Below are 26,084 nucleotides of genomic sequence, written 5' to 3' on the forward strand. Positions count from 1 at the left end.
CTGAGAGCGGCAGGGAGCTTGTTCCACCACTGAGTTCCACCACTTCCAAAACCGAGAAAAGTTGTGACTTTGCTGAACGGCCTTTGCTAGCTCTTAGCGATGACGTCCAGCTGAGGTAGTTGAGCGGAGGGATCGAGCTGGGGTGTGTGGCTTTAGCAATGCTTGGAGGTAGGCAGGGGCAGTTACATCGACTGTGTTGTATGCCAGTACCATCGTCTTAAATTTGATGCGAGCTACTACAATGAGCCAGTGGAGGTCCCGGAAGAGGGGTGTCACATGGGAGAATTTCGGTAGGTTGAACACGAGGTGCGCTGCCGCATTCTGGATGCGCTGCAAAGGTTTAATCGCAGAGGCAGGAAGTCCAGCCAGGAGTGAGTTGCAGTAGTCGAGACGGGAGACGACCAGTGATTGGACTAGAAGCTGAGCTGCTTCCCTTGTGAGGAAGGGCCGGATTCTGCGGATGTTGTAAAGTGCAAATCTGCAGGATCGGGCCACTGCAGTGATGTTTGCGGTGCAGGATAACTGATTGTCCAATACCACACCGAGGTTTCTGGCAATTGGAGAGGGAGATACAGTGATGTTCTCGACGGTGACCAGTAATGGTTCGGCCACACCAAACGCGTATCGCGTTATTTTTACGCGCGTAACGCGCGTAAAATGTTGCTTGACCATTTTGTGTCAAAAATGGGCATACGCTCCTAACGCGCCTACGCTCCTAACGCGCCTAGATGAGTCCATGTCAATGCAAGTGAACGGAGCGTTCCCTCTTCGTCATAACTATCAAACCAAACATCCTTCACATTCACCGAGCGAACATTACGAAAGTAAAATGCACATTTCTCGCTAAAAATGTTTCCATAAACGCATTTAATGGCGTAACTGTTACTATTTCCACCCAGAATAAAGAAAGTTGTCGGCCGTGGCTGCGCTGGAGTCCGAGGTAGGAAACCCAAACGCCGCCGTGTTTGGGTGATAGAGTTTAGATCGGGTTAGATCAAATAATCTCGGATATAAATAACAATAATCGTGTTAAATAACTTCACATGGTGTGTCTGGTGTGTTTCCAGCATTCGTAGTGTTGATCAGCTGATATATAGTCCGCCAAGACGTTGAGGTTGCTTAGTAACCAGAGACTCTGTCCATGCAAGTGAACGGAGCGTTCCCTCTTCGTCATAACTATCAAACCAAACATCCTTCACATTCACCGAGCGAACATTATGAAAGTAAAATGCACATTTCTCGCTAGAAATGTTTCCATAAAAGCATTTAATGGCGTAACTATGTTACTATTTCCACACAGAATAAAGAAAGATGTCGGCCGTATGCTTCTGTCCAAGCTCACTACTCTCTGCCAGTGACGTCGGGTCAAGCTCAACGCTGATTGGGCAACGCGGCTAATCGTCATGCGTATGAGCGTAAAAAGTTCAAAGTATATATACGCGCGTTACGCGCGTAAATATGCGCGCCTCATACGCGCGTAAAATGTTGCTTTAGCACATGTAACGCGTGTACGCGTCTCAACCAATGGTTCCCTATGGAAAAATTGACGATTTTATACGTGAGGTACGCGGGTAACGCGTTTGGTGTGGCCGCACCTTAAGTCCATGTGTGGGAAATCTTTCCCTGGGATTAGGAGGAGCTCGGTTTTGTTGAGGTTAAGCCTCAGGTGATGGGCAGTTGTCCAGGTGCTGACGTCCGCCAGACATTCCGATATGCGTGTTGCAATCAGGGCTTTATCAGATGAGGGGAAAGAGAAATAGCTGAGTGTCGTCAGCATAGCAGTTACTTACTTGGGTTGGGTTCGAGTTGGAGGGCTCAGGCCAAGAATGTCAAGCATCTCCACCGCCGGATTTGTAGCAACGTTAAAGGCAATTGCTACCAGCCCACTCCAGCACCGAGTTTTGGTTTTGCCCAGTGTACCCAGGTGTTGGCGGAGTGTCAGGGAAGCTGTTGAGGAACACATCAAGTGCAGGCTTGAAGGTAGTCAAGGTTGTGAGGGACTTGATGTTAGGAGGGACCACGTTGTACAGAGCTGATGCACGAGAGGCGAAGGAGTTGAACCTCAGGGTGTTGATGCTGCTGTGCTTGGAGTTGCCCAATGGTCTAATACAGGTAGTACCGTGTCTGGAGGTTTCCCGAAAGATGAGGTTGACGTTGTTTGGGAGGATGTTATGTTCAATCTTCCAGACAAGGATGATGGTGTACCTTTCCCTCCGTCGCTGCAGGGAGTACAGCGAGAGGCGTCGGAGGCGATCCCAGTAGCTGAGATCACGAAGGCCCTGTATCTTGGCAGTGAAAGATCTTTGGACTGGTTCGATTTGAATGATGTCGCGCTGCAGGTGGGGCGACCAGAGCGGACAGCAGTATTCGAGATGCGAGTGCAGTGATAGGAAAAGCTGTGTGATGCAATTACCGAGCCCAGAGATCTGGTATAAACAGAAGAGGCCCCAGTACAGAGCCTTGAGGGACACCAGTTTCAAGCGTGCAAGGTTTGGACAAGGTGCCATTCCATGTCACTTGATAGGTGCAGTTCGTCAGGTAGGATGTGAACCAGGAAAGAGCAGATTCAGCGATGCCAAGTTCGGCAAGAGTGGCAAGAAGGATCTGGTGGTTCACAGTGTCAAATGCTGCGGACAGGTCGAGGAGAATGAGAACCGATGAGGGACGAGGCTCTGGCAGCACGGAGGGACTCAGTCACCACAAGGAGAGCCGTCTCGGTGGAGTGTGCCTTCTTGAAACCTGACTGGTGAGGGTCAAGGAGGTTGTTAGATGAGAGATAGGAGGACAGTTGGTTAGACAGGAATGAAAGAAGAGATACCGGTCTGTAGTTCTGGATGCCGGTGGTATTAAGAGTTGTTTTTTTGAGGAGAGGCTTTATTCTGGCAGTCTTGAAAGACGCTGGAACAATGCCTGAAGTGAGGGAGGAGTTGAGGTGAGAAATGGCAGGATCTCGCTTGAGACATCCTGGAGGAGAGAGGAGGGGATAGCGTCAAGGGGGCAGGTGGTGGTATGGTTAGATGTTATTATTAGGTTGACCTCGTCAGAGGTGAGAGGGCTAAATTGGGTAAAGACAGGAGGGGATGGGAGAATGGAGGCAGGGATAAAAGAGGAGCTAATGTCCTTCACTTTCTGGGTAGGTAGGTAACAATGTCATCAGCAGTGAGGCAGGAAGGAGGTGGGGGTGAGGGAGGGTTGAGGAGGGACGAGAACAGGGAATTGTTGATTTTGTTCCGGTAGAAGGTAGATTTGGTTGTTGACACACGAGGTGAAATCTGAAAGAAGGAAAAGATAGTGAGATAGATCATTAGTGAAATCTGATCTCTTCAATTTCCTCTCAGCTGCTTGCAACTTTGTTCTACAAGTCTGCAGAGGATGGGACAGCCAAGGAGGGGGGGGTGAGGATCGTGCTGGTCTGGAGTGGAAGGGACAGAGGGAATCCAAGGAGGAGGAGAGGGAGGATAGCAGAGTGTCTGAAGATTCATCTGTAGATAGTTGAGAGAATCGTTCGATAGAAGGTAGTGAAGACAGAACAGTAGAGGGAGAGAGGGATTTGAGGTTACGGCGAGTGGTGACAATGTGGGGACTAGAGAGGAGGGGGGAGAGGATTTCAAAGGGAGAGAAAAATCAACAAAGTGATGGTCAGACACAGGGAGGGGGGTAACGGAGAGAGCAGAGGTGCCGCAGGACCTGGTGAATATTAGGTCAAGCTGGTTCCCGGCCCTGTGTGTGGGAGGAGAAGGGGATAGTGTTAAGTCAAAGGTGGCGAAAAAGTTGGTTAGTTCAGGTGAGTGCAACTTCTCTGGCAGGATGTTGAAGTTGCCGAGGATAACGAGTGGGGTGCCATCCTCAGGAAAGCGGCTGAGGAGGGCATCCATCTCGTCTTAGAAGTCACGGAGGGGACCTGGAGGACGGTAGATCACCACAATGGAGAGCTTGATAGGAATGGTGACCGTGACAACATGGAGTTCAAACGCAGATCTGGCCAAGTGTTCTAGTGGTAGGACCACATGACCCATTGTTGTTATTCTGATATTGAGACAAATCATGATCACTGTCCTATAGCGTCCATTTTTTGTGAGTCTCAATGTCTACTTCAAATGCAGTTAGAAATATGGGACAGTTGCTTCATTTTGTTTATATGCTACAGGCCGAAAGACTAAATTAATAGGTAACTTACTTGCTCCTTTTAAGTATAACATTGCTTGGGGAGTCCAATTCCTCCACTGAAAAGGGTGGAAAGTGCTTACAACTCTCTGTAGTTGTGTTGCGCGAATGCTGCTGAGGGAGGTAGCCTATTTGATTGATTTGCTGATTTGTCCAATCATGTGGTGATAACAAAAAAGAAAAGCGATGCCACTGGCCTGGGGCGCACACTGGTGCGACCCGAGGGCGAATTTTCTTGCGCCAATGAAAAGCTGTCTCTGCTTGATAGACTGCAAATAGTTAGCGAGCTTACATTGACTTCAACGTGGCTGGTGCCCCTGACTTGGAGGAGGGCTTTATTTTGAATGACCAATAACAAGCCTAGCCCAAATCATTGACGTTCAGACGCATTTAAATGGTTGCTGGCAGTGACAAGTATATCACACAATTAAACGATAAACTATGTATTTTTGTGGATTTATTTCGTATTGATAATAGTTGATTAATTGTTGGCAGATATATTCAAATTAATTTTTCATGGAGGGGCGGCGCCCTAGCGCCCTCTATAGACCCACCGCCACTGATAGAAACCTCCCTGCAGGGTGCGCTTTGCGAGCACAAAAAAAAAATTGCGAGCGGAAAAAGAAACATTTCACCTCCGCAGCTGCAACTCCATCCTAGGGGAAACACTGCACTCGTATCTTCAATAATATCTAAACGGAATTTCAATATCATTTATGCTTTCTTCAGAATCACAGTTTAAGTTTGATATCGGCTTCGTTTCAGTTGGACTCATTGATTTACGTTGTCGCTGGAGCGTGAGGACATTCAGCAGTGTTGCCAGATTGGGTGGTTTTTCCCGCCCTATTGGGCTACATTTTGAGGACGGTCAGGCAGTGTTGCCAGATTGGGCGGGTTTTCCCACCCTATTGGGCTACTTTTAATCACGCACCGGCTACGCTATTCTCATAAAGAGAAAACCATTACTACCATTACTACAACTACCATTAGTACTACAAATGCAGCTACTACTATTACTTCAGCTACTACTACTACTTCAGCTACTACTACTTCAGCTACTACTACTACTTCAGCTACTACTACTACTACTACTTCAGCTAGTACTACTACTTCAGCTTCTACTACTGAAGACACAGGCGGGTGGTAAGGAAAATTTCCTTACTGAAAAATTGTGGCATACTGTAACTGACATCCACTCAAGCAGTCCTTTCAGACATCCATACATAGCTCATATGCCACACTAGTCAAGGCGCAGCTTTACCAACTTTAGGATCACAGTGGTGCCTTCCGTAGCCTACTAATACAATTCAAACCCACCGTCCACTCTCACTTCACCTCTGAGACACCATAGGATTTCGGCGCATGCGCATATCACATTTGAAGGCAGAAACAATGAACATATAACTATTGATAAGAAATTACACTGTACATTAGAGTGATATGTTGAAATTAGGATCAATAGCCTAATAATGACATTATTAAGTAAAAATACATGGTGACTTGTTCAGGACAAAGTTTTGGACTCGGACTTGGCTTTGGTGTGACTTTGACTTGGACTCGACTTGCCTTTCCCTGTCATGACTTGGGACTCGACTCGGACTTGACTGCTACGACTTGGGACTTATTTGGGACTTGCCAAACAGTGACTTTGTCCCATCCCTGCTATCTTCTCATCAATCTGTAACCTGGTGTCTTTGTGTTGATGTCTGCAGTAACCCTGACTGTGTTTGTGTCTTTGGTTTGATGTCTGCAGTAACCTGAATGTGTTGGTGTCTTTGTGTAGATGTCTGCAATAACCTGACTGTGTTGAGTTGTATTCGTGTCTTTGTGTTGATGTCTGCAGTAACCTGACTGTGTTTCACTGTGTTTGTGTCTTTGGTTTCTTTGCAGATCCGTGTGATTCGTCCTCCCAACTATGCAGGGCCCCTCCTCCTTGGCTTCCTCTTGGCAGTTATTGGTGGATTGGCGTATCTACGGAGACACAACCTTGAATTCCTCTTTAACAAGAATGTTTGGGCCTTTTCTGCACTCGTAAGACCAGACAAACACCTGACCAGGATGGAGGGTTAAACCCGCTTGTAACTGGGGGCCAACATGTTGGTTTGTAACTGGGGGCCAACATGTTGGTTTGTAACAGGGGGCCAACATGTGGGTTTGTAACTGGGGGCCAACATGTGGGCTTGTAACTGGGGGTCAACATGTTGGTTTGTCACTGGGGGCCAACATGTTGGTTTGGAACTGGGGGCCAACATGTTGGCTTGTAACTGGGGGCTAACATGTTGGATTGTAACTGGGGGCCAACATGTTGGCTTGTAACTGGGGGCCAGATGTTTGCTTTAAATCAGTATTATCTGAGCATTTGAAACTGAATAGAAGTCCTGGGAAGATAAGATTGAGGTTAATAGGGTATATTAGCACCAGTGAGAGGCTTAGCGTTGCTCCGGGCAAGCTCTATACTGGGTGATCAACGAAAAAAAATGTTTGATGGCTTATTTGATCTGTTTTCATGCAGAAAAAGACCCTTGGTTTAATTCTTGCCGGACTTACACTTTAAAGTCATCTTGTATTTTTCTCTTTCAGTGCTTTGTCTTGATCATGACTTCAGGCCAGATGTGGAACCATATCCGAGGTCCTCCCTATGCTCACAAGAACCCAAACACAGGACAAGTGGTCAGTGACCAGGGTCAGGGGGAGAGGATATGTACCTATTAATCGTAACTTTCAATATACTATCAAAGTATAGTATTTGCAAAATCAAGATTTGAGTGCTGTTTTTTGTTTTTGTTTTCAGAGTTACATCCATGGAAGCAGTCAGGCTCAGTTTGTGGCTGAGACGCACATTGTCCTGCTGTTCAGTATCCTTGATAAATTAAGCCCTTAATATATAGAGGCTCCCTTAAAGCAACTCTTATTCACTGTCATTAGAAATTAAACCCTTAATATATAGAGGGTTGGCTGGGGGCCAACATGTTGGCTTGTAACTGGGGGCCAACATGTTGGCTTGTAACTGGGGGCCAACATGTTGGTTTGTAACTGGGGGCCAACATGTGGGCTAGTAACTGGGGGCCAACATGTTGGTTTGTCACTGGGGGCCAACATGTTGGTTTGTAACTGGGGGCCAGCATGTTGACTGTAAGAGGCTCCCTTAAAGACCCTCTTACAGTCAATGTTATTAGAAATAAATCCATTAATATATGGAGGCTATCTTAAAGACCCACTTAGTCACTGTCATCAGAAATAAACCCCTTAAAGGGGTAGTTTGGAATTTTGGACATAGGGCCTGATTCCCAAGTGAGCTTTGGTATTCTTTATCACTGGAGACAGTTTTCAACACATTTCATTCAGTCCTTCTAGTTGCAGAGTTCGCTCGTGCTAGGCTAGCGCACGTCAACGGGCAATGCTAGCCTGCTATTAAAAACAGTGTTACCCACTCCACAGTACACCCGAGGTAAATCAATTATAACGACAGACTATAAATTTAAATGTCTGTTTATAGAATAATGTTAGAAATAAAACCAACCTTGCATTGCATTTTGAGGGAATTGCTGGGTCACAGCAGCAGTGTTATATTCATGGTAGTAGAGTACGGCAGCGGCGGACTGATACCTAGGTTACCGGCTCTAGTTTGTTTACCTGCCGCTGTCATTGCTACAAACGTAGAGTACAGTAAACGAAGGAATTCTATTGGCGTATTCAATTAACAAGATATGGCCACGTTTGGAGGACTTAGCGATTCATCTGCTTTTGAAGACTATTATGAGGAATTTGTTGTATCCAACGAACCGTACATGTACAAGCCGGTGTTTTGATGTCCAAGCCAGCAGCAACAAGCCACAGTTGAGTCCTTTCTGGATCTCGCACTGGAAATTGGTGGAAACTTTGTGGTGCCCATCTGTAGCGTATATTTCTACAATTTCTAAAAGCACACTGAACCACCATGTTGCCTAGTCGTTCGCTTCTGTCCCACGCTTCTCTGTTTACGTTCTTGTGTCGTGATTCGGTTACAAAAGTAACCGGCGCATAGTAAAATTCCGCTTCTGCTGAGAAAGTAGTCTCTCGATGATTCATGCGATGCAAGGTTAGTTTTATTTCTAACATTATTCTATCAACACAGACATTTAAATCTATAGTCGGGCGTTAGAATTGATTTACCTCGGGTGTACTGTGGAGTGGGTAAGACTGTTTTTAATAGCAGGCTAGCATTGCCCGTTGCCGTGCGCTAGCCTAGCACGAGCGAACTCCGCAACTAGAAGGACTGAATGAAATGTGTTGAAAACTGTCTCCAGTGATAAAGAATACCATTGCTCACTTGGGAATCAGGCCCTATGTCCAAAAATCCGAACTACCCCATATATAGAGGCACCCTAATGCCGCGTTTCCACTGCAGGGTGTGGATCGGTTCGCAAAGGTGCGGTAGGGAGGGGGCGGTATAGCCCAGCTCAGTTCCGAGGTCGCGTTTCCACCGCCGACAGTACCCTTTAAGGTAGGCCGGATGTCGATCGCCGTGGCAGCTACGTAAACATCGTAAACAACGTCTTCCTCCCCAAGAATGCAGACGCCCATGCAAGCGTTTTACGCGACATGTTAATTGTAAAGAATAATACCTCGAGGCTACTGTTTGTTTGTTTTTATCCCCACGTCGCCCGGTAGTGATGATTCTATCAACGGAGGGGGTGTGTAGCTAGCATTTCCCGGGACCCTTTCAGGCGTCTCGTCTCGTTGTCAGTACCCCAACGGAGGAGTCCTGAAAACGAGGCCAAAACGGGTACGGCTAAGTCCGGGTCAAACCCACTTTTGGCGGTGGAAACGCAACCCGTACCGCACCTTTGCGAACCGATCCGTTCCGCACCCTGCAGTGGAAACGCGCCAATAAAGACCCTCTTACATTCTGTCATAAGAAATAAAGCCATTAATATGTAGAGGCTCCCTTAAAGAACCTCTTAATCACATTCATCAGAAATAAAAGCCCCCATTTTAAATACTTTAAGTACATTAATTAACCATTACCTAACATTATTAAAGGCAGTAATCAGCATTTACTTAGTTAATGAACTGTTAACTAGTTTAGTAATCGTTAGCTAATGTTGTTCAAGTTAACTAAGGTAATGGTGTCATGTTATCTTAAGTAATGTATACATTTTTTAAAGGGCTAAGGTTAAGCCTAACCCATATGCTAATGCTACATAAAAAGGCCTATTACTTCATTAACTAACTTTATTTAATTGTGAATTGATGTACACATATTGAATAGCGTTACCAAGGATCATAATCTATATTTTATCATCAGATTTCCTACCGACAACTATTTCAGAGCATCTGGGTTCAGGCTATTGTACAGTTAACATGATACCAATAGCCTCATACCATGAATGAGAATATTAATAAACTCATGAGAAGGTGAAATGATGATGTTGTTAGTCTTTAACGGTTTCTGTAGATGGCGCTGTCACCATGGGCATGGTGCTGCTGTGTGAGGCCGCCACCTCAGACATGGACATCGGAAAAAGAAAAAGTGAGCAGACGCACATGGGTATAACTGCTGTTCAACAGATGTGCTTAGGGTATTCACATTCCTACTAGTCAAGTGTCAAACTGAATGTTCGCATATCCATCCATGCAAATGTCTTCTCTTCTTCTACCAGGTAAGTACATGAATTTTCGGTGAAGCAAATCCACCATCACTAGATCTCTAGATCACTGATGATCGATGCTCTAGAGGAGATGAGGGAGGAGTTGGACTTGAAGCTGTGCTTGACAGAAGATGCCTCATTTAGTCTGGGTGCGCTTAGTTTGAGGTGCAGGCAGGGGCATTGCCTCGAGGTACGGAGGTCGTCTCAAGAGCAGAGGAGAGTAAACATTACTTGACAACAATGTGAAGTCTCTTAAGAATCCTCAAGTGTCCTCTGTCTACCAGGAGGCCTTTCAGGCTCTGGTCCTCCCTGTCCGAGTGTGGTCGAAGTGGACCACACTCCCTGACATTATCCGTACAGTGAGCCTCCCAGCCTCAGGTATAGGGAGGGAAAGTAAAGCTTCCCCTGCCGAAAATGCATTTATTAGAAGTGGCTGTTTTCAGAGGAATTTATAGTCTGTATTGCAACAGGTAAATCAGCATTCCAATGTTTGAAAAGGTATATCTTGCATTGCTTTGCATTACGTTCCTCAGAGAAAACGCAATATTACACTTTAAGTATTATTTTTAGGGAGGGTGCGCTCATGATTCGCTGGCCTCCATGCCTAGTGATGTTTTTTAGTATTGTATTTTTGTAATTTTGCGTCACAGCAGTAGTCAGCAAGATTAATATGTTTGTGTGTGCGTGTGTGTGTGTTTCAGTACTATGTGTAGCAGGTATCGGCCTTGTGATGCTCTTCTTCAGCTGGCTGCTGTCCATATTTAGAGCAAAGTACCATGGCTACCCCTACAGGTATGTGTGCAAACACTTGTTCATAATATAGCCAGTGAACAAATGGGATTGAGATCCTTTTTTAAATGTAATGAGCTTAATTCTTGGTAAGTATGGAAATAGTGTTGTGTAATTATGATTTGGTTTTGTGATTTTTTTTTTTTTTTTTTTTTTTTTTGGGTTTCAGCTTCCTCATGAGTTAGATCTGACCCGGCGTCTCCTGGTACCAGAGGTTGGATCTGACCTTGGAACTTGTCTTCCAGAGGTTAAAGTGCCTTCAATGCCATTCTTCCCCAAGAGAACCAATAACAGCCTTTCAACGTTCCCAATCCAGGTCGTCCAGTTTGTTTGTCAGCAGCAGAGCAGGGTTGGCTGACTATCCACAGACTCTTGTTCTCATTTCTTTTTTGAACTGTCCAGGTGTTGCGCCTCGATTTCTTAAACGATCAAACGACCCATTCCTTCCATGCTTCCATGCAAGGAATCGTGTGTTATTTTGAACTCTAGGCTTGATTCGTTAAGTTATTTTATTTTTGAGACTCCTCTTTTTGCCCCCTGGGGTTGATTTTCGTTGACATTGTAGTTTTTGTCCTGGTGTTGCACAACACATAATTTGGAGGGAAGAGCATTTTATGTCAAACAAGTGCCATCGGCTAATATTTTACCATCAGGTATTTTCTTATAGATGTCAATGTATATTGTTAATTTAATTTGTTGTCTTTTGGGCCAATACCCAATAATTCAACCACCCTAAATGTCCTTTAATTACCTTTTTATAAGCAAGGAAATGGAAAGAATTAAAACATAGTAGTACAATCGTTTTTACTAATTCTACATAAACCCTTGGTCTTCAGGGTTGGCTAAGTAAAAAAAAAAAAAAAGAATCCAGGCCATATTTTGTTTTGTGTTTTATTCTTCAAATGAGAACCACAAGACCAATGATAACTGTCTATTTCAAAATGCTTTTAGTGCCTGTATGTGTGCTTAACAAACACTTTTGCATTTGTTTTGACATGTTGTACGATTTGGTCTCAGGTGACATTAAAAGATAATTACCTTTCCAAACCACTGTGTTTTATTATGTAAAGTTTTGCTAATAGGATTCTTGATTGGCCTCAAGTAATGTGTGCCGGTGGGCAATAGCCTTTCGTTTGCAATGATACAAATCCCTAGTGTACTATATCTCTGGAATATGATGCATTATTCTTTGAAAGGTGTAACCCTATGTTTCTTTTAGCTTAACCTTCTATGATAAATAGTATTTTATATTGTGATAAAGAGGATGCTTAGGGTTGGTTTATTCCTAGCAACTTGCAGATTAATCAGTTAATGTTGTGTAGCAAATAGTTTTTAGATGCGTCCTTTGTTTTTGAGAATTCCGAGATTTTTCAAGGATGCATCGCTGCATCCTAGACGAGCCAAAACGACCCACAATCCTCTGCGTTCACTGGGCGGGTTCTTGAAAATGGCAGAGCAGTACACGTTCAAATGAAGTGAAGTTATATTAGTTTTCAGAAATATTTTGTGCCGTATTGCTTTTTATAGATTCATCATGTTAATGCAAATAATCAAGCCTAAAGACCTGTGCCACTTTTCAAACGTTTTTGCAACTTAATGATACGTTGCTATATTTTGCATGGACGTAACTGGTGTTAAACACCACTGTCACCAATGTCAATTTACTCGCTCACAAGATTACATTATTTATGTATACCTATTTATGTTTGTGTTGAATCGTTTTTTTTAGGGTCAGCCCAGCAAATGGAGGCTTTTGTGCGCCTATTAACGCCTCGTTTCCACATACGTATGTTTTTCGTATCCGTGCTTCCGTAACTTTACGGAAGGAGTCGCTAGTGTTTTATTTACGGACAAAAGATGTCCGATTTGGGGACTCATCTCAGACTCACAGAGTTACCCTCCTCTGGAGCCTCAGGAAGACCTCCAGACCTGGGGCCACCAACTGCACCATTCAGTCCGATTTGGGGACTCATCTCGGACTCAGAAGCAAAATGGTCCCGCTCCCCTGGATGATTCTCAGGACCTCCAGACCGTTGGCAACCAACCTCACCGCTCAGTCCGATTACGGGACCCATTTCGGACTCAGACGCGACGTTGTCCCGCTACTCTGGAGCTTCAGGAAGACCTCCAGACCGCTGGCAACCAACCGCCACACTCAGTCCGATTACGGGACCCATTTCGGACTCAGACGCGACGTTGTCCCGGCCGTTTTTAGGAGACCGGTACTTTCGAACATGAGGATCGACATAGAGATAAAAACAAAACCAACCAGGCTCGGAAAGAGATCTGCGAGGAGTTTGGCCTGCCAGGTAGGCCTACTTACATGTTTTGTGAAAAACATAAAAACTTTCATACGGTATCTCCGTAAAACAACGGCGAAAGTTAAATTTTTTGAACGTATATTACGGACATACCGGACAGAAATTTTACGGAGGGGAGGAGTCTCGGAGGAAAAACTGACATTACGGAGAATCACATAGGAATGAATGGACTTTCGGTCGGAGACGGTTGGATCGCATCCGAGAATGTGGTAACCCTGTATGTGGAAACAAGGTGTAGGGTGGCGCGCAAAAATTTGTTTACCGGTGGAAGGGATAGTGCCACTATCCAATGTTGTAAAATTAATGCACAACCGATCATTTGCCAACCCGGTCTCACGAAAAGACGTGACACTGTCACGTTATTTAATCTATTGAAACGTGATCAGGATCACGTATTTTCAAAATTTTCGTGTTTACAAGCACAAATTTCAAACCCATGTATTTCAATTGGAAGTAGGGGAGAGCCGGGTCGATTGAAACACGGGACGATTGAAACACGGGACGATTGAAACACAGCGATTTCCTCGAAAACCACGCAAGGCTTTCACGTCAAATTTCGTCACTACGTTCAGCACGGAAGCCTGACCAACCCCACGAAATTTCGTGTAATGACGTACCACCGTTCAAATGTTATCCCCCAAACCTGTTTTCGAGAGCGGAAACTAAAATCCTTCCTGCGGTAGTTTTTTTGTAATAAAAAGTTGTGTTTTTTGTTTCATGCCATAATAATATGACTATACAACAGATTAATTAGTACTTAAACCTGTGTTAAAGTGTGCAATGTCAGAGTTGTGAAGTTTAGAGGTAAAAAAGGTTTAAGTGTCAGTAGTCGCTGTAGGGACGATTGAAACACTTTTTTGAAACACTTTTCCTGTTGCGTTTCAAACGCAACAGGAGTCATGTTATCCGGTTGACGTGGTAGTTTTTGTTTAAAATAAATAAAAGGATGTTCAACTGTGTATCCCTAAACATGACTTAGGATAGGGAAATAAGTAAAATATATGCAAATTTAGTCGTCCAAAAGAAAATAGGTGAGTTTTAATCGAAACGTGCATCTTGACAATTACCAATTACTAAAAAAATATTTTAACCTATTTATAGTATGCGGAATTATGTGAAATTTTAGCAATGACAAGTACACTACTGTGTTGTCCGGTATATTGCAAAAAAACAAGAGTAAGTTCAATAGTTTATTTTTAAAATATGCTGTTTCATTCGTCCCGCATGTGTGTTTCAAACGTCCCGACTAGGCGGGGCGTTTGAAACAGATGTCAACTTACTTTCAAAGTTAAAAACAGCTCGATCATCCAACATATGTATTAAATTACACTTATAATTAAGATAACACACATGTGAGTTGTTGATCACATGTTGAAATTATTTGTATACGTAACGTCATCTTTGAAAAAGACGTTTAACTGAAAAGTGTTTCAATCGACCCGGCTCTATTTGTCGTGTCACCAGCACGACTTCCAAACTAAGGTTCTGTGCGGGAGCGTTCTCCCTAATGTCCCTTAAGGAGCTCCGTACAGTACATTTATTGTTAAAAATGGTGAACAATATGACAGCTTTAGGCCACCCGTTTCTACTTTCACCTTTGATTCTGAGAAATTGTGACAATTCACGGATATAGGCTATTAAATGCAGGTGCGCTGCTCAGGCAAACCGCGAAAGAAAAAAGGGTAGCTGCTTAATCTGATCTTTTTAGAATTGTATGTCTTGATGTATTGATCTAACCATAGATCTATTGTCTTGTTTTTGGCTATGTGAATGGAAGTCCGCGTCGATGCCTCACAAGTTCAGTGTCGCGAGCGGACGTGACATCTAGAAGTCATACCGTATAATAATGGGTTATCATTAATATTGATGCGTAGGGGTTGATTATAACTCTTGTTTATTGTTTATACCACAGTCTGGAGGAATACTCGTATTCTGATTGGCTGCAGGGTGTGTATTATCTCCTGATATAGGCCTACCAGACCCCTGCTAAGTAGTTCCAGTCAGTGTTTAGATTCTCTCCCCGAGCCCGAGCCCGACCCGACCCGACCCGACCCGACCCGACCCGCGGGCCGGGTCGGGTCGATATTTCCCATCACTATCCTCGGGCCGGGCCTTTGATCGAGCGTTTTTACTTTTATTTTATCATTATCATAAATTAGCCTAATCTGAGGAGAAATCTATGCCATAAACAGAAATATTATGGGTCTTTATTACACGGGTCTTCTCAATGCCGTGGAACGCTCCGTTCACTTGCATGGGTCCGGGGATATCTCGGGATTGGTTTCTTTATTAATCGAATGGGAAATGCAATAGGCCTATTTTAGGACCGAATCACCGTTGAACTTGTTTCTAATAACATTTCTAGCGAGAAATATACTTTTTACTTGCATAATCTTTAGTCAGTGATTACGTATGATCTTTAGTTTTATAGTTATTAGGAAGATTTTATCGGCTCGCTCGCATGTTTCAATGACGTCAGGTTGCTAAGGACGCTGCTTTCGCTAAACTAGCACACACACACACACACACACACACACACACACACACACACACACACACACACACACACACACACACACACACACACACACACACACAATGCATTTCGCTGCAGATATTCCCTCAATTATTATTACTTTCAAAACGTTGGCCAAGGTGGAATATCCTTTTTATTTGGGCTGCTTCTAGGACATTTTGGGTGGATTTTGAACGGTATGTGGGCGGGACGTTTTTTGCAGGACCTGGCAACCCTGCGATGTTGCCCGGGGTGGTGAAATGCTCCGGAACAGATCTGGATCCACTATGGCCAAAAGACTTGTATGCCCCCCCCCCCCCTTAAATAAATTCTATGGCAGAATAAAGAATAAATTCATGCATTATCATTCAACTTGAACATGTGTTTTTACAGTATAGCGTGGTGGAGGGCTGACGTATGTTGCCCAACCCGGAAGTGAGCGTCGCCCTGGTTTCCCTTGACAAAAAGCCAACGGGTTTTTCCATTGGATTTTGGATTATTGCAGAAAAATTAGCATCTTTGAAGCACCTCCTCAAAAACTGAAAATAAATAAAAATATCTGTGCTCCAAAGAACGAAATGTAAACCAATGCATTCTGAATAATAATAATAATACATTTAATTTAGAGGCGCCTTTCAAGACACCCAAGGTCACTTTGCAGAGCATATAGTCATCATTCAAAACTATGTAAAACAGACTAGGAATAAAAGAAAAACAGAGGTTAATCATGAAGAATAATAATAATTAATAACACTCAAAGACGCCTACAGTGAAGGGGGGACCTCACTAACCACCACCAATGAGTAGCACCCACTTGGGTGATGAATGGGAGTGTTCCTCCGATTTTTCCATGCTACACAGAACGAAATGTAAACCCATGCAAATAAAGACTTCATGTTCATAATCATTTAAATATCATTAATCTCCTGAGTGTGTCGAGTGGTATTCTATTTTTTTCAACGGGGCTGCATCCAGTCACTTGACCGTCATGGTTGCTATGGTGGTTGCTATCGACCGCCCCCTCTAATCCTTACATGGTTCTAAAAACCACTGCCGTCCATTGTGTTGTTTTTGTCATAAACTAGGGTCAGATGGTTAAAAAATAGACAGATATTCCAAGGTATCCTTAAAAAAAAGGCAGCTTGGATGTTTTTATTTTGTGCAGTTTAGACTTCTTCTATAACCTATTTTTGAAAGCAAAACACCAAGCTCATTGATTTAACGAGGCAGGGTTATTTGAAACAATTTATTGAATAAATATTTATGAGAGGTCATTCCTTCTCCTGAGTTTGCTTCCTATTTATGTCTAGTGTACACCCCTACTGTCAGCAAGCATCACCCCCCCCCCCCCCCCCCCTCCCCATATGGATTTGGAGAATTGCTGCCACGTCCCGGTGGTGGAGGTATCATATATATGAAAGAGGGCATTCAATTATACTACAATGATCAATTAGGAGGCCGAAGCCCTAAAGGAAGTGATGCAATAGGTGACTGAGTCGACAACATTTAAGTAAGCCTTGGGGTCTCTTATATATCAAAGGGGGTCTCAAAGGACGCATATACGCTTCAACCTGTGGCTTACAGGAAATGACTCAGCAAGTGCTCCATCTTGTTGCACCCACCCAGCGGCTCGCTTGCAAGATTTTGGCCTGAAGTTCTTCCCTACACCGTAGCCATCCAACCTGCATATCGGAGAATCAGGCCTCTCTTTAATAATGACAAAAAGTTATGAGAGGAATACACATAAACTTTTGTTGTCTCATAAGTGGCGTGGTGTCGGCTGCTTTTGACCTTTTACACATGATATATATATATCATGTGTGGCACTGTTGCAATCGCCTCGAAACGTAGATGTCAATGGACACCTTGTTTGCCCCCTTACGCCTCCGGGAAGATATTTTCATACTTCTAATTGATTGATTCATATTTTAAGGTTCTCGGAATGAGACTTTAGGCGGCTGCAGCAGAAGTGTTGAGACGAAAGATGATATCAAGACATTTATAGAATATTCCGATTCACATTATGATTCTTCGTCATAACTATCCGACCAAACATCCTTCACATTCACCGAGCGAAGATTATGAAAGTCCAGGCCCCCCTCCATCTCGTTGCACCTGCACCCAGCGGCTCGCTTGTATGATTTTGGCCTGAAGTTCTTCCCAGACCTACACCCTAGCCATCCAACATGCATATCTTAGAATCAGGCCTCTCTTTAATAGTGACAAAAAGTTATGAGAGAAATACACATGAACTTTTTGTTACCTCATAAGCGGCGTGGTGCCGGCTCCTTTTGACCTTTTGACCCCAGACTTCAAAAACGTGGCCACAGGCCAGCTGTGTCTACACACCTTAAGCCACAAATGTACACATCCATCCCACAAAAAATGGGGACTAGAAACTAACCTCTGTCTTATGTACATTTACTGTACTGTTGGAGGTCACGCCCCTTTTCCGGCCTTTTCGAGATAGCTAGGAATACTGAAATGTTTACACACATTTCCCGGGGCCCAGAGAACGACATATCCGAGATTTGGAATTGTAGCCCTTAGAGAAAAAATGTTTTCCCAAATGGACTGTCATTTGGACAAAGCCCCTCAGAAGTGTTGCCTGCAAGACCTAATGGTCCAGAATGTGGTGGAAAAACAGTTTTTGAGATAGGAAGGTCCTACCGCCCTGAAATTTGAATACCTTATTCTAGGGCCTAACTGGGACCCCCGCACCGAAACTTGGCCCGGTCGGACCCGGAGGGCCCTTCCTGCCCGAAACTTGGCCCAGTCGGAACCGGAGTGCAGGAAGGGGGGGCCTGGACTTTCATAATCTTCGCTCAGTGAATGTGAAGGATGTTTGGTCGGATAGTTATGACGAAGAATCATAATGTGAATCTGAATATTCTATAAATGTCTTGATATCATCTTTCGTCTCAACACTTCTGCTGCAGCCGCCTAAAGTCTCACTCCGAGAACCTTAAAATATTAATCAATCCATTAGAAGTATGAAAATATCTTCCCGGAGGCGTAAGGGGGAAAACAAGGTGTCCTTTGACATCTACGCGATTGCAACAGTGTCACACATGATCATATTTGAATATGTTTCGGGGTAGTAATTAGCTGTCGATTTTGGGGGCTTTTATCAATAATGACCAGCTATAGATTTGCTTCCCGATGGAGATTCTTGACAAATTACATGTTATTTAGCATCTACACGTTAAGCTGAGTCCAATGAGATCAAGCTTGCCCTCTTGCCACACCGAGATCATGTCCTAGACCATATGTACCATGTAAAATACATTTGCTAGAGTGTCATGCTTGGTGTCATTGGACTCAGCTCAACGTGTAGATGCTAAATAATATGTCTTTTGTCATTTGTCACAAATTTCTATCGGAAAGTAAATCAATAGCTGCTCATTATTGATTAAGGCCTCCAATTTCGACAGCTAATTACTACCATTAAACATGTTCGAATATGCTCATGTGTGGCACCTTTGCAATCGCCTGGAAGCGTAGATGTTGAAGGACACCTTGTTCGCCCTCTTACGACACCGGGAAGATATTTACATACTTCTGATTGACTAATGAATTGATTCAGCTATTCCCTCAGAAGTCTGGGGTCAAAAGGTCAAAAGAAGCCGACACCACGCCGCTTATGGAGCAGAAGGGAAAAAGCTCGCTTGATTTTTTTATGTTAAGTTTATGTGTATTCCTCTCATAACTTTTTGTCATTATTAAAGAGAGGCCTGATTCTCCGATATGCAGGTTGGATGGCTACGGTGTAGGTCTGGGAAGAACTTCAGGCCAAAATCTTGCAAGCGAGCCGCTGGGTGGGTGCAACAAGATGGAGCACTTGCTGAGTCATTTCCTGTAAGCCACAGGTTGAAGCGTATATGCGTCCTTTGAGACCCCCTTTGATATATAAGAGACCCCAAGGCTTACTTAAATGTTGTCGACTCAGTAACCTATTGCATCACTTCGTTTAGGGCTTCGGCCTCCTAATTGATCATTGTAGTATAATTGAATGCCCTCTTTCATATATATGATACCTCCACCACCGGGACGTGGCAGCAATTCTCCAAATCCATATGGGGAGGGGGGGGGTGATGCTTGCTGACAGTAGGGGTGTACACTAGACATAAATAGGAAGCAAACTCAGGAGAAGGAATGACCTCTCATAAATATTTATTCAATAAATTGTTTCAAATAACCCTGCCTCGTTAAATCAATGAGCTTGGTGTTTTGCTTTCAAAAATAGGTTATAGAAGTCTAAACTGCACAAAATAAAAACATCCAAGCTGCCTTTTAAGGATACCTTGGAATATCTGTCTATTTTTTAACCATCTGACCCTAGTTTACGACAAAAACAACACAATGGACGGCAGCTCCTTTGCCGCGTGGTTTTTAGAACCATGTAAGGATTAGAGGGGGCGGTCGATAGCAACCACCATAGCAACCATGACGGTCAAGTGACTGGATGCAGCCCCGTTGAAAAAAATAGAATACCACTCGACACACTCAGGAGATTAATGATATTTAAATGATTATGAACATGAAGTCTTTATTTGCATGGGTTTACATTTCGTTCTGTGTAGCATGGAAAAATCGGAGAAACACTCCCATTCATCACCCAAGTGGGTGCTACTCATTGGTGGTGGTTAGTGAGGTCCCCCCTTCACTGTAGGCGTCTTTGAGTGTTATTAATTATTATTATTCTTCATGATTAACCTCTGTTTTTCTTTTATTCCTAGTCTGTTTTACATAGTTTTGAATGATGACTATATGCTCTGCAAAGTGACCTTGGGTGTCTTGAAAGGCGCCTCTAAATTAAATGTATTATTATTATTATTCAGAATGCATTGGTTTACATTTCGTTCTTTGGAGCACAGATATTTTTATTTATTTTCAGTTTTTGAGGAGGTGCTTCAAAGATGCTAATTTTTCTGCAATAATCCAAAATCCAAAGGAAAAACCCTTTGGCTTTTTGTCAAGGGAAACCAGGGCGACGCTCACTTCCGGGTTGGGCAGCATACGTCAGTCCTCCACCACGCTATACTGTAAAAACACATGTTCAAGTTGAATGATAATGCATGAATTTATTCTTTATTCTGCCATAGAATATTTAAGGGGGGGGGGGGCATACAAGTCTTTTGGCCATAGGTGACCTTGGGTGTTTTGAAAGGCGCCTCTAAATTAAATGTATTATTATTATTATTATAGTGGATCCAGATCTGTTCCGGAGCATTTCAGCACCCCGGGCAACAGCGCAGGGTTGCCAGGTCCTGCAAAAAACGTTCCGCCCACATACCGTTCAAAATCCACCCAAAATGTCCTAGAAGCAGCCCAAATAAAAAGGATATTCCACCTTGGCCAACGTTTTGAAAGTAATAATAATTTAGGGAATATCTGCAGCGAAATGCATTGTGTGTGTGTGTGTGTGTGTGTGTGTGTGTGTGTGTGTGTGTGTGTGTGTGTGTGTGTGTGTTTAGCGAAAGCAGCGTCCTTAGCAACCTGACGTCATTGAAACATGCGAGCGAGCCGATAAAATCTTCCTAATAACTATAAAACTAAAGATCATACGTAATCACTGACTAAAGATTATGCAAGTAAAAAGTATATTTCTCGCTAGAAATGTTATTAGAAACAAGTTCAACGGTGATTCGGTCCTAAAATAGGCCTATTGCATTTCCCATTCGATTAATGAAGAAACCAATCCCGAGATATCCCCGGACCCATGCAAGTGAACGGAGCGTTCCACGGCATTGAGAAGACCCCTGTAATAAAGACCCATAATATTTCTGTTTATGGCATAGATTTCTCCTCAGATTAGGCTAATTTATGATAATGATAAAATAAAAGTAAAAACGCTCGATCAAAGGCCCGGCCCGAGGATAGTGATGGGAAATATCGACCCGGGCTCGGGCTCGGGCAGAGAATCTAAACACTGACTGGAACTACTTAGCAGGGGTCTGGTAGGCCTATATCAGGAGATAATACACACCCTGCAGCCAATCAGAATACGAGTATTCCCCCAGACTGTGGTATAAACAATAAACAAGAGTTATAATCAACCCCTACGCATCAATATTAATGATAACCCATTATTATACGGTATGACTTCTAGATGTCACGTCCGCTCGCGACACTGGACTTGCGAGGCATCGACGCGGACTTCCATTCACATAGCCAAAAACAAGACAATAGATCTATGGTTAGATCAAAACATCAAGACATACAATTCTAAAAAGATCAGATTAAGCAGCTACCCTTTTTTCTTTCGCGGTTTGCCTGAGCAGCGCACCTGCATTTAATAGCCTATATCCGTGAATTGTCACAATTTCTCAGAATCAAAGGTGAAAGTAGAAACGGGTGGCCTAAAGCTGTCATATTGTTCACCATTTTTAACAATAAATGTACTGTACGGAGCTCCTTAAGGGACATTTGGGAGAACGCTCCCGCACAGAACCTTAGTTTGGAAGTCGTGCTGGTGACACGACAAATACTTCCAATTGAAATACATGGGTTTGAAATTTGTGCTTGTAAACACGAAAAATGTGAAAATACGTGATCCTGATCACGTTTCCATAGATTAAATAACGTGACAGTGTCACGTCTTTTCGTGAGACCGGGTTGCATTTGCAATGTTTGTAATTTTGAATGAACGTATATAATTGTATTTTATATGATATACTTATGTGTTCAAAGCACTGGTAGATTGTAGGCATATATGAATGAATGAATCAGATCAGTTAAATAATATATCCAAATAAATACATGTTTATCATCTCTTTCTTTGTCCCCCTGCATAATAGTAATCAACCGTACTGTAAATGTGTTGCATGAATTAAGTTCTCAGAACATTTCACTTAGTTTTATAAAAATTGAATGGATTTTCCTTTTCATAAAGACGATTCGATCAACCGCAACAAAGCTTTTGACTTCCCCAAAGAGGCTCCATGCGAAGGAGACATGACCACATTCATAACAGACAAAAGTCAAATAAATATCGATCAGCTTGATTGCTGCCATGTTTTATTCATAAGCGCACATGTGTTTACAAGCGGACACGCAGTATTAAAAAGCGGAATCGAAAGCGCTTCCACACTACCAAGTCGTTCCAAAGTCTGAACGTTACAAACGCTAGGAAGCACTCGAGCTAGCACTCTAGTCTCATCTCCATAGGACGCGAGTAGCAAGGACGCTTCCTAGCAAGGCTGCAGCCTTCACTTTGGGAAACAGCCTAGAGCCTGAGACATAGTGCGGATAGAAGTTTGTGCTTTACAGGGCCATGCAGATTATGAGGGGCAGGGGCTCTGACCAAAGCCCCCCTTCAGACCTTGCAACTCGTCCACTAAAAGATCACCCAGCTTCAAGTACCTGCTGACACCTAGTGGTTGAGCTTCCTGGAGTCATGTTAGAATGTGGGTATGGTCGACTCTTGGTGGGAGAGCGAGCCTCATCCTCACCATCTTCAGGAGCCTCCTCAGGAGCCCCGATACATAGTGCTGTGATTGGTCAGTGCATGTAGGAGGGATCCACACATCTCGGAAATGTAACACGAACGCTTCTCACTTCCCACTGTCGCTGCCGTCCAATACTAGGCGGGCGACTTTCCCCGACTCCTTGTTGAACTTCACCTGTATGTTATGTAGTTCAACCTTGGCGTGCTGAGCCTGATTCCAGAACAGGAGTTCTTTGCAGTTACTTGTGTGTGAGATAATATATTAAGTCGGCTTTCACAACCTCTCATTTTGTTAGTGTTTTTTCAACGACCGGACCTGCAGGACTGAAAGGAGTGGGGAAGATCCGGCAGTCCCCGTCTCCTCTGGGGCCAGCTCTTCAGGAACAGGTCCCTGGACTCCGGATGCCCCCCAGCGTCCAGCTGCTGACCAGACACCTCGAGCTCCGCCCAGATCTGCACTAATTACTTTTTACCAGCCACACAGAAGATGGCATATTTTTTGTGTGCTTTATATATCATTTTCTCGTATACCATATGAAGTGTTGACAATCTTGTTTTATATATGCACCTGGAACAAAAACAATTCTCCTATGGACATCAACCGCTTTGATTAGAATATCTCTAGACAGTTTTGCAATGTTTTGAAATGGCTGTCGACATAAAGCAAATCTTACAACTAGGAGGAGATGCAATAATCGGGTATGTTAATACCAAACGTTTCGGCATATAACATTTCTTAGACTCATTCGAGTTAATTCATAATTTTAGTGCAAAGAAAAACTAAGATTTTGTATTTCATGGACGGAGGTTCAAATGGATCCCTCAAAAAATGGGATATCAATAATTTTGTTTGCAACATTCAAGTTTGAGCTCATATTTCAAATAAGATGTTAGGATACTTTATGCACCAATTTGTGAATACCATATGCTCAAGTTTCATCAGCCTGAGACACCACAGGCTAGAACACATCTGCATAAATTGTGCATTAATAACAGTAGAGAAAACCCCTCTAATTGTTGTCTATGATTTATTGGAACACACCCATTCTTAAGAGTAATACGTTTCACATCTGAACATCCAGAAACACCTGGAGACATTTGGCTGCATTGCATCTCAGGAAACATCAACCTCAGCACGACACAGATCAGCTGCATTGATACCATTCTCAAATATGAGTCAAAGTAACACAAAGCAAAGAAAGAATCCTTTGAGTGATTATTATGATAATGCCTCGAAAACTAATGTATTGGTAAAGTATCAGGAAGAACTATGGAGCCTGGGTGGTCCCCAAACCAACGGCATTAGCATACGCAGACAGAAGACTCACCACCTGTTTAGTCTCCAGGGTCAGTCTGGCTTCAACCAGCCAGTCCTGAACCACTCGTCTGGCCTCTCCTCTCAGCTGGTTCACCAGCTTGGCAGCCAGCTCGAGGTCCCCCTGCTCCAGGCTGTAACTGGCATAGGAGAGGATCTTAAAGGGGTCCAAGTCCTGACTGCTGATCTTAGCGGGTGGGGCCTCCTGCCTCTCCTCAAAGAGCAGCGCGGCCTGGAGGTAGGACAGGAAGTACTGGTACAACGAGTTGTGGGACTCGTCCACCAGGGCGACCCGGCGCGCCAGGGAGCGGAGGGCGTTGAAGCGCGCGCGGAGCGACTCCTCGCTGTAGACACCACGCTGCAGCGACTCCTCCGGCAGCGCGGCGGCCAGCGCCACGGCAAACTCGTCCTGACAGCTCTCTCTGATGGCCTGGGCGGCAGGCTCCAGGGGCCGGGTCAGGGAGTCGAGGCTGGAGCTCCTCAAAGTGTAGCCCAGCGCCTCCACCGAGAGCCACAGCTGGTGGGCTTTACGAGCCTCTTCCTCTGCGATCACATGACCTGAGTGCCACATGAAGAGCATGGGATCAACCATTAAAACACCTTCAACGGTGAAAAGCCCAGACTGCATTATACACATTCAACTGATTTTCCATCTTCGTACATTTGTGGAGATAGCTCACCAAAAAAACACTTGGACATCAAATATACGAGTAGGTGTTAGGAGAATTGTCAATGTATGCTGAACAATAAAGATGGCAGATGACAAACAGAAAATAAACCTTTGAAAGCTGTGTGTGTGTGAAGCATAGAGATGGCATGCATGAGCCCCTTGATAAATTAGTGAGATAGAACGCTATTAGAGATCAATACATTAGTTCTCCCATTGAAGACCTTGGTCCCCGCATAAAACAATGGATTCATCTGGGTTTGAACATTGTTGGAAATAATTTGGAACAAAACTAAATATATAACCTAGGTCCTCCTGGTTGTCAGTTATTTTGATGCAGTCTTTCAAGAATCTGCTTGAATGATGGTTGCTTTGTGAGCCTATTCTATATTATAATCGTGTAGTACTTTACTGTCTTTGTTTATATGTTAAGCTATATATATCAAATCATTTCATGACATAAAACAAAAAAATGTATGCATAGAAGCGAGAGGCCTGCTGGGTCTTACTGTCGATAGCCTCCTCCATCCCCTTCAGACGGGCGTAGGCAGCGTTCATGTCCAGGGTGAAGTTATCCAGTTGCTCTTGGGTCAGCTGGCGGTAGCGCGTCTCCTGCTCCATCATCTTACTGCTCAGCACCTACAGACAGTACAAGGTTAAACATGCCACGTTTTAACCAATGACAGCAACCAATTATCAATCAAAATGTTTGACGGATGTGTTCCGAATCCGATCCCATTCCGGTCAGACCCTCCCTCTGTGTGAGCCGCAATATCAGAGTTCAGAGATGGATCCAATGGATCCAGAACATGATGCCAACTTTTATTTACAATTAAATTGATAATTGTTAAATGTAGCTTAAAATACTTTTGCATTTACCTTTCTAAGGATGGGATAAGCGATTCATATTTGTTTTGGCATTGTCACACGTGAATTAAGGGTTGATAAGAAGACGTTTGTGACCAAGATAATGTTCACATTTCAATTCCCAAATAATTTCAATTGAAACAATGGCCTGTATAAGATTTTCTCACATTAATTATCTAATTCCTCTCACTATATTTCATAGTAAAAGACCAGATCATGGTTGAATGAGGACATTAAAGCTTATTTTAGGGTTAGGGTTTATGATACCTTCAGGTCGTCCTAATACTAACCCTAACCCTGACCACCAGTGATACCTTCAGGTCGTCCTAATACTAACCCTGACCACCAGTGATACCTTCAGGTCGT

At 43.6% G+C, this 26,084-nt stretch overlaps 2 protein-coding genes across 2 annotated transcripts in view; one reads left to right on the top strand and one right to left on the bottom strand.

Moving 5' to 3' along the window:
* Window positions 1-11,649, top strand: part of LOC130390095 (magnesium transporter protein 1-like) — a 31,482-nt gene extending 19,833 nt beyond the window's left edge. Inside the window, exons 5-10 of the mRNA XM_056599812.1 lie at window positions 6,055-6,195; window positions 6,745-6,834; window positions 6,956-7,019; window positions 9,602-9,676; window positions 10,496-10,586; window positions 10,753-11,649. Coding sequence (XP_056455787.1) covers window positions 6,055-6,195; window positions 6,745-6,834; window positions 6,956-7,019; window positions 9,602-9,676; window positions 10,496-10,586; window positions 10,753-10,768 — 477 coding nt within the window. The 3' untranslated portion in view covers window positions 10,769-11,649. The remainder of the gene's footprint in view (window positions 1-6,054; window positions 6,196-6,744; window positions 6,835-6,955; window positions 7,020-9,601; window positions 9,677-10,495; window positions 10,587-10,752) is intronic.
* Window positions 11,650-22,099: 10,450 nt separating this feature from the next.
* The window catches only part of immt (inner membrane protein, mitochondrial (mitofilin)), a 29,636-nt gene continuing 25,651 nt past the window's right edge, over window positions 22,100-26,084 (bottom strand). The window contains exons 13-14 of the mRNA XM_056601247.1: window positions 25,361-25,490; window positions 22,100-24,742 (exon numbers count right to left, since the gene is read on the bottom strand). Coding sequence (XP_056457222.1) covers window positions 24,138-24,742; window positions 25,361-25,490 — 735 coding nt within the window. The 3' untranslated portion in view covers window positions 22,100-24,137. The remainder of the gene's footprint in view (window positions 24,743-25,360; window positions 25,491-26,084) is intronic.

This window comes from Gadus chalcogrammus, chromosome 10, assembly GCF_026213295.1.
Source record: "Gadus chalcogrammus isolate NIFS_2021 chromosome 10, NIFS_Gcha_1.0, whole genome shotgun sequence".
NCBI lineage: Eukaryota > Metazoa > Chordata > Actinopteri > Gadiformes > Gadidae > Gadus > Gadus chalcogrammus.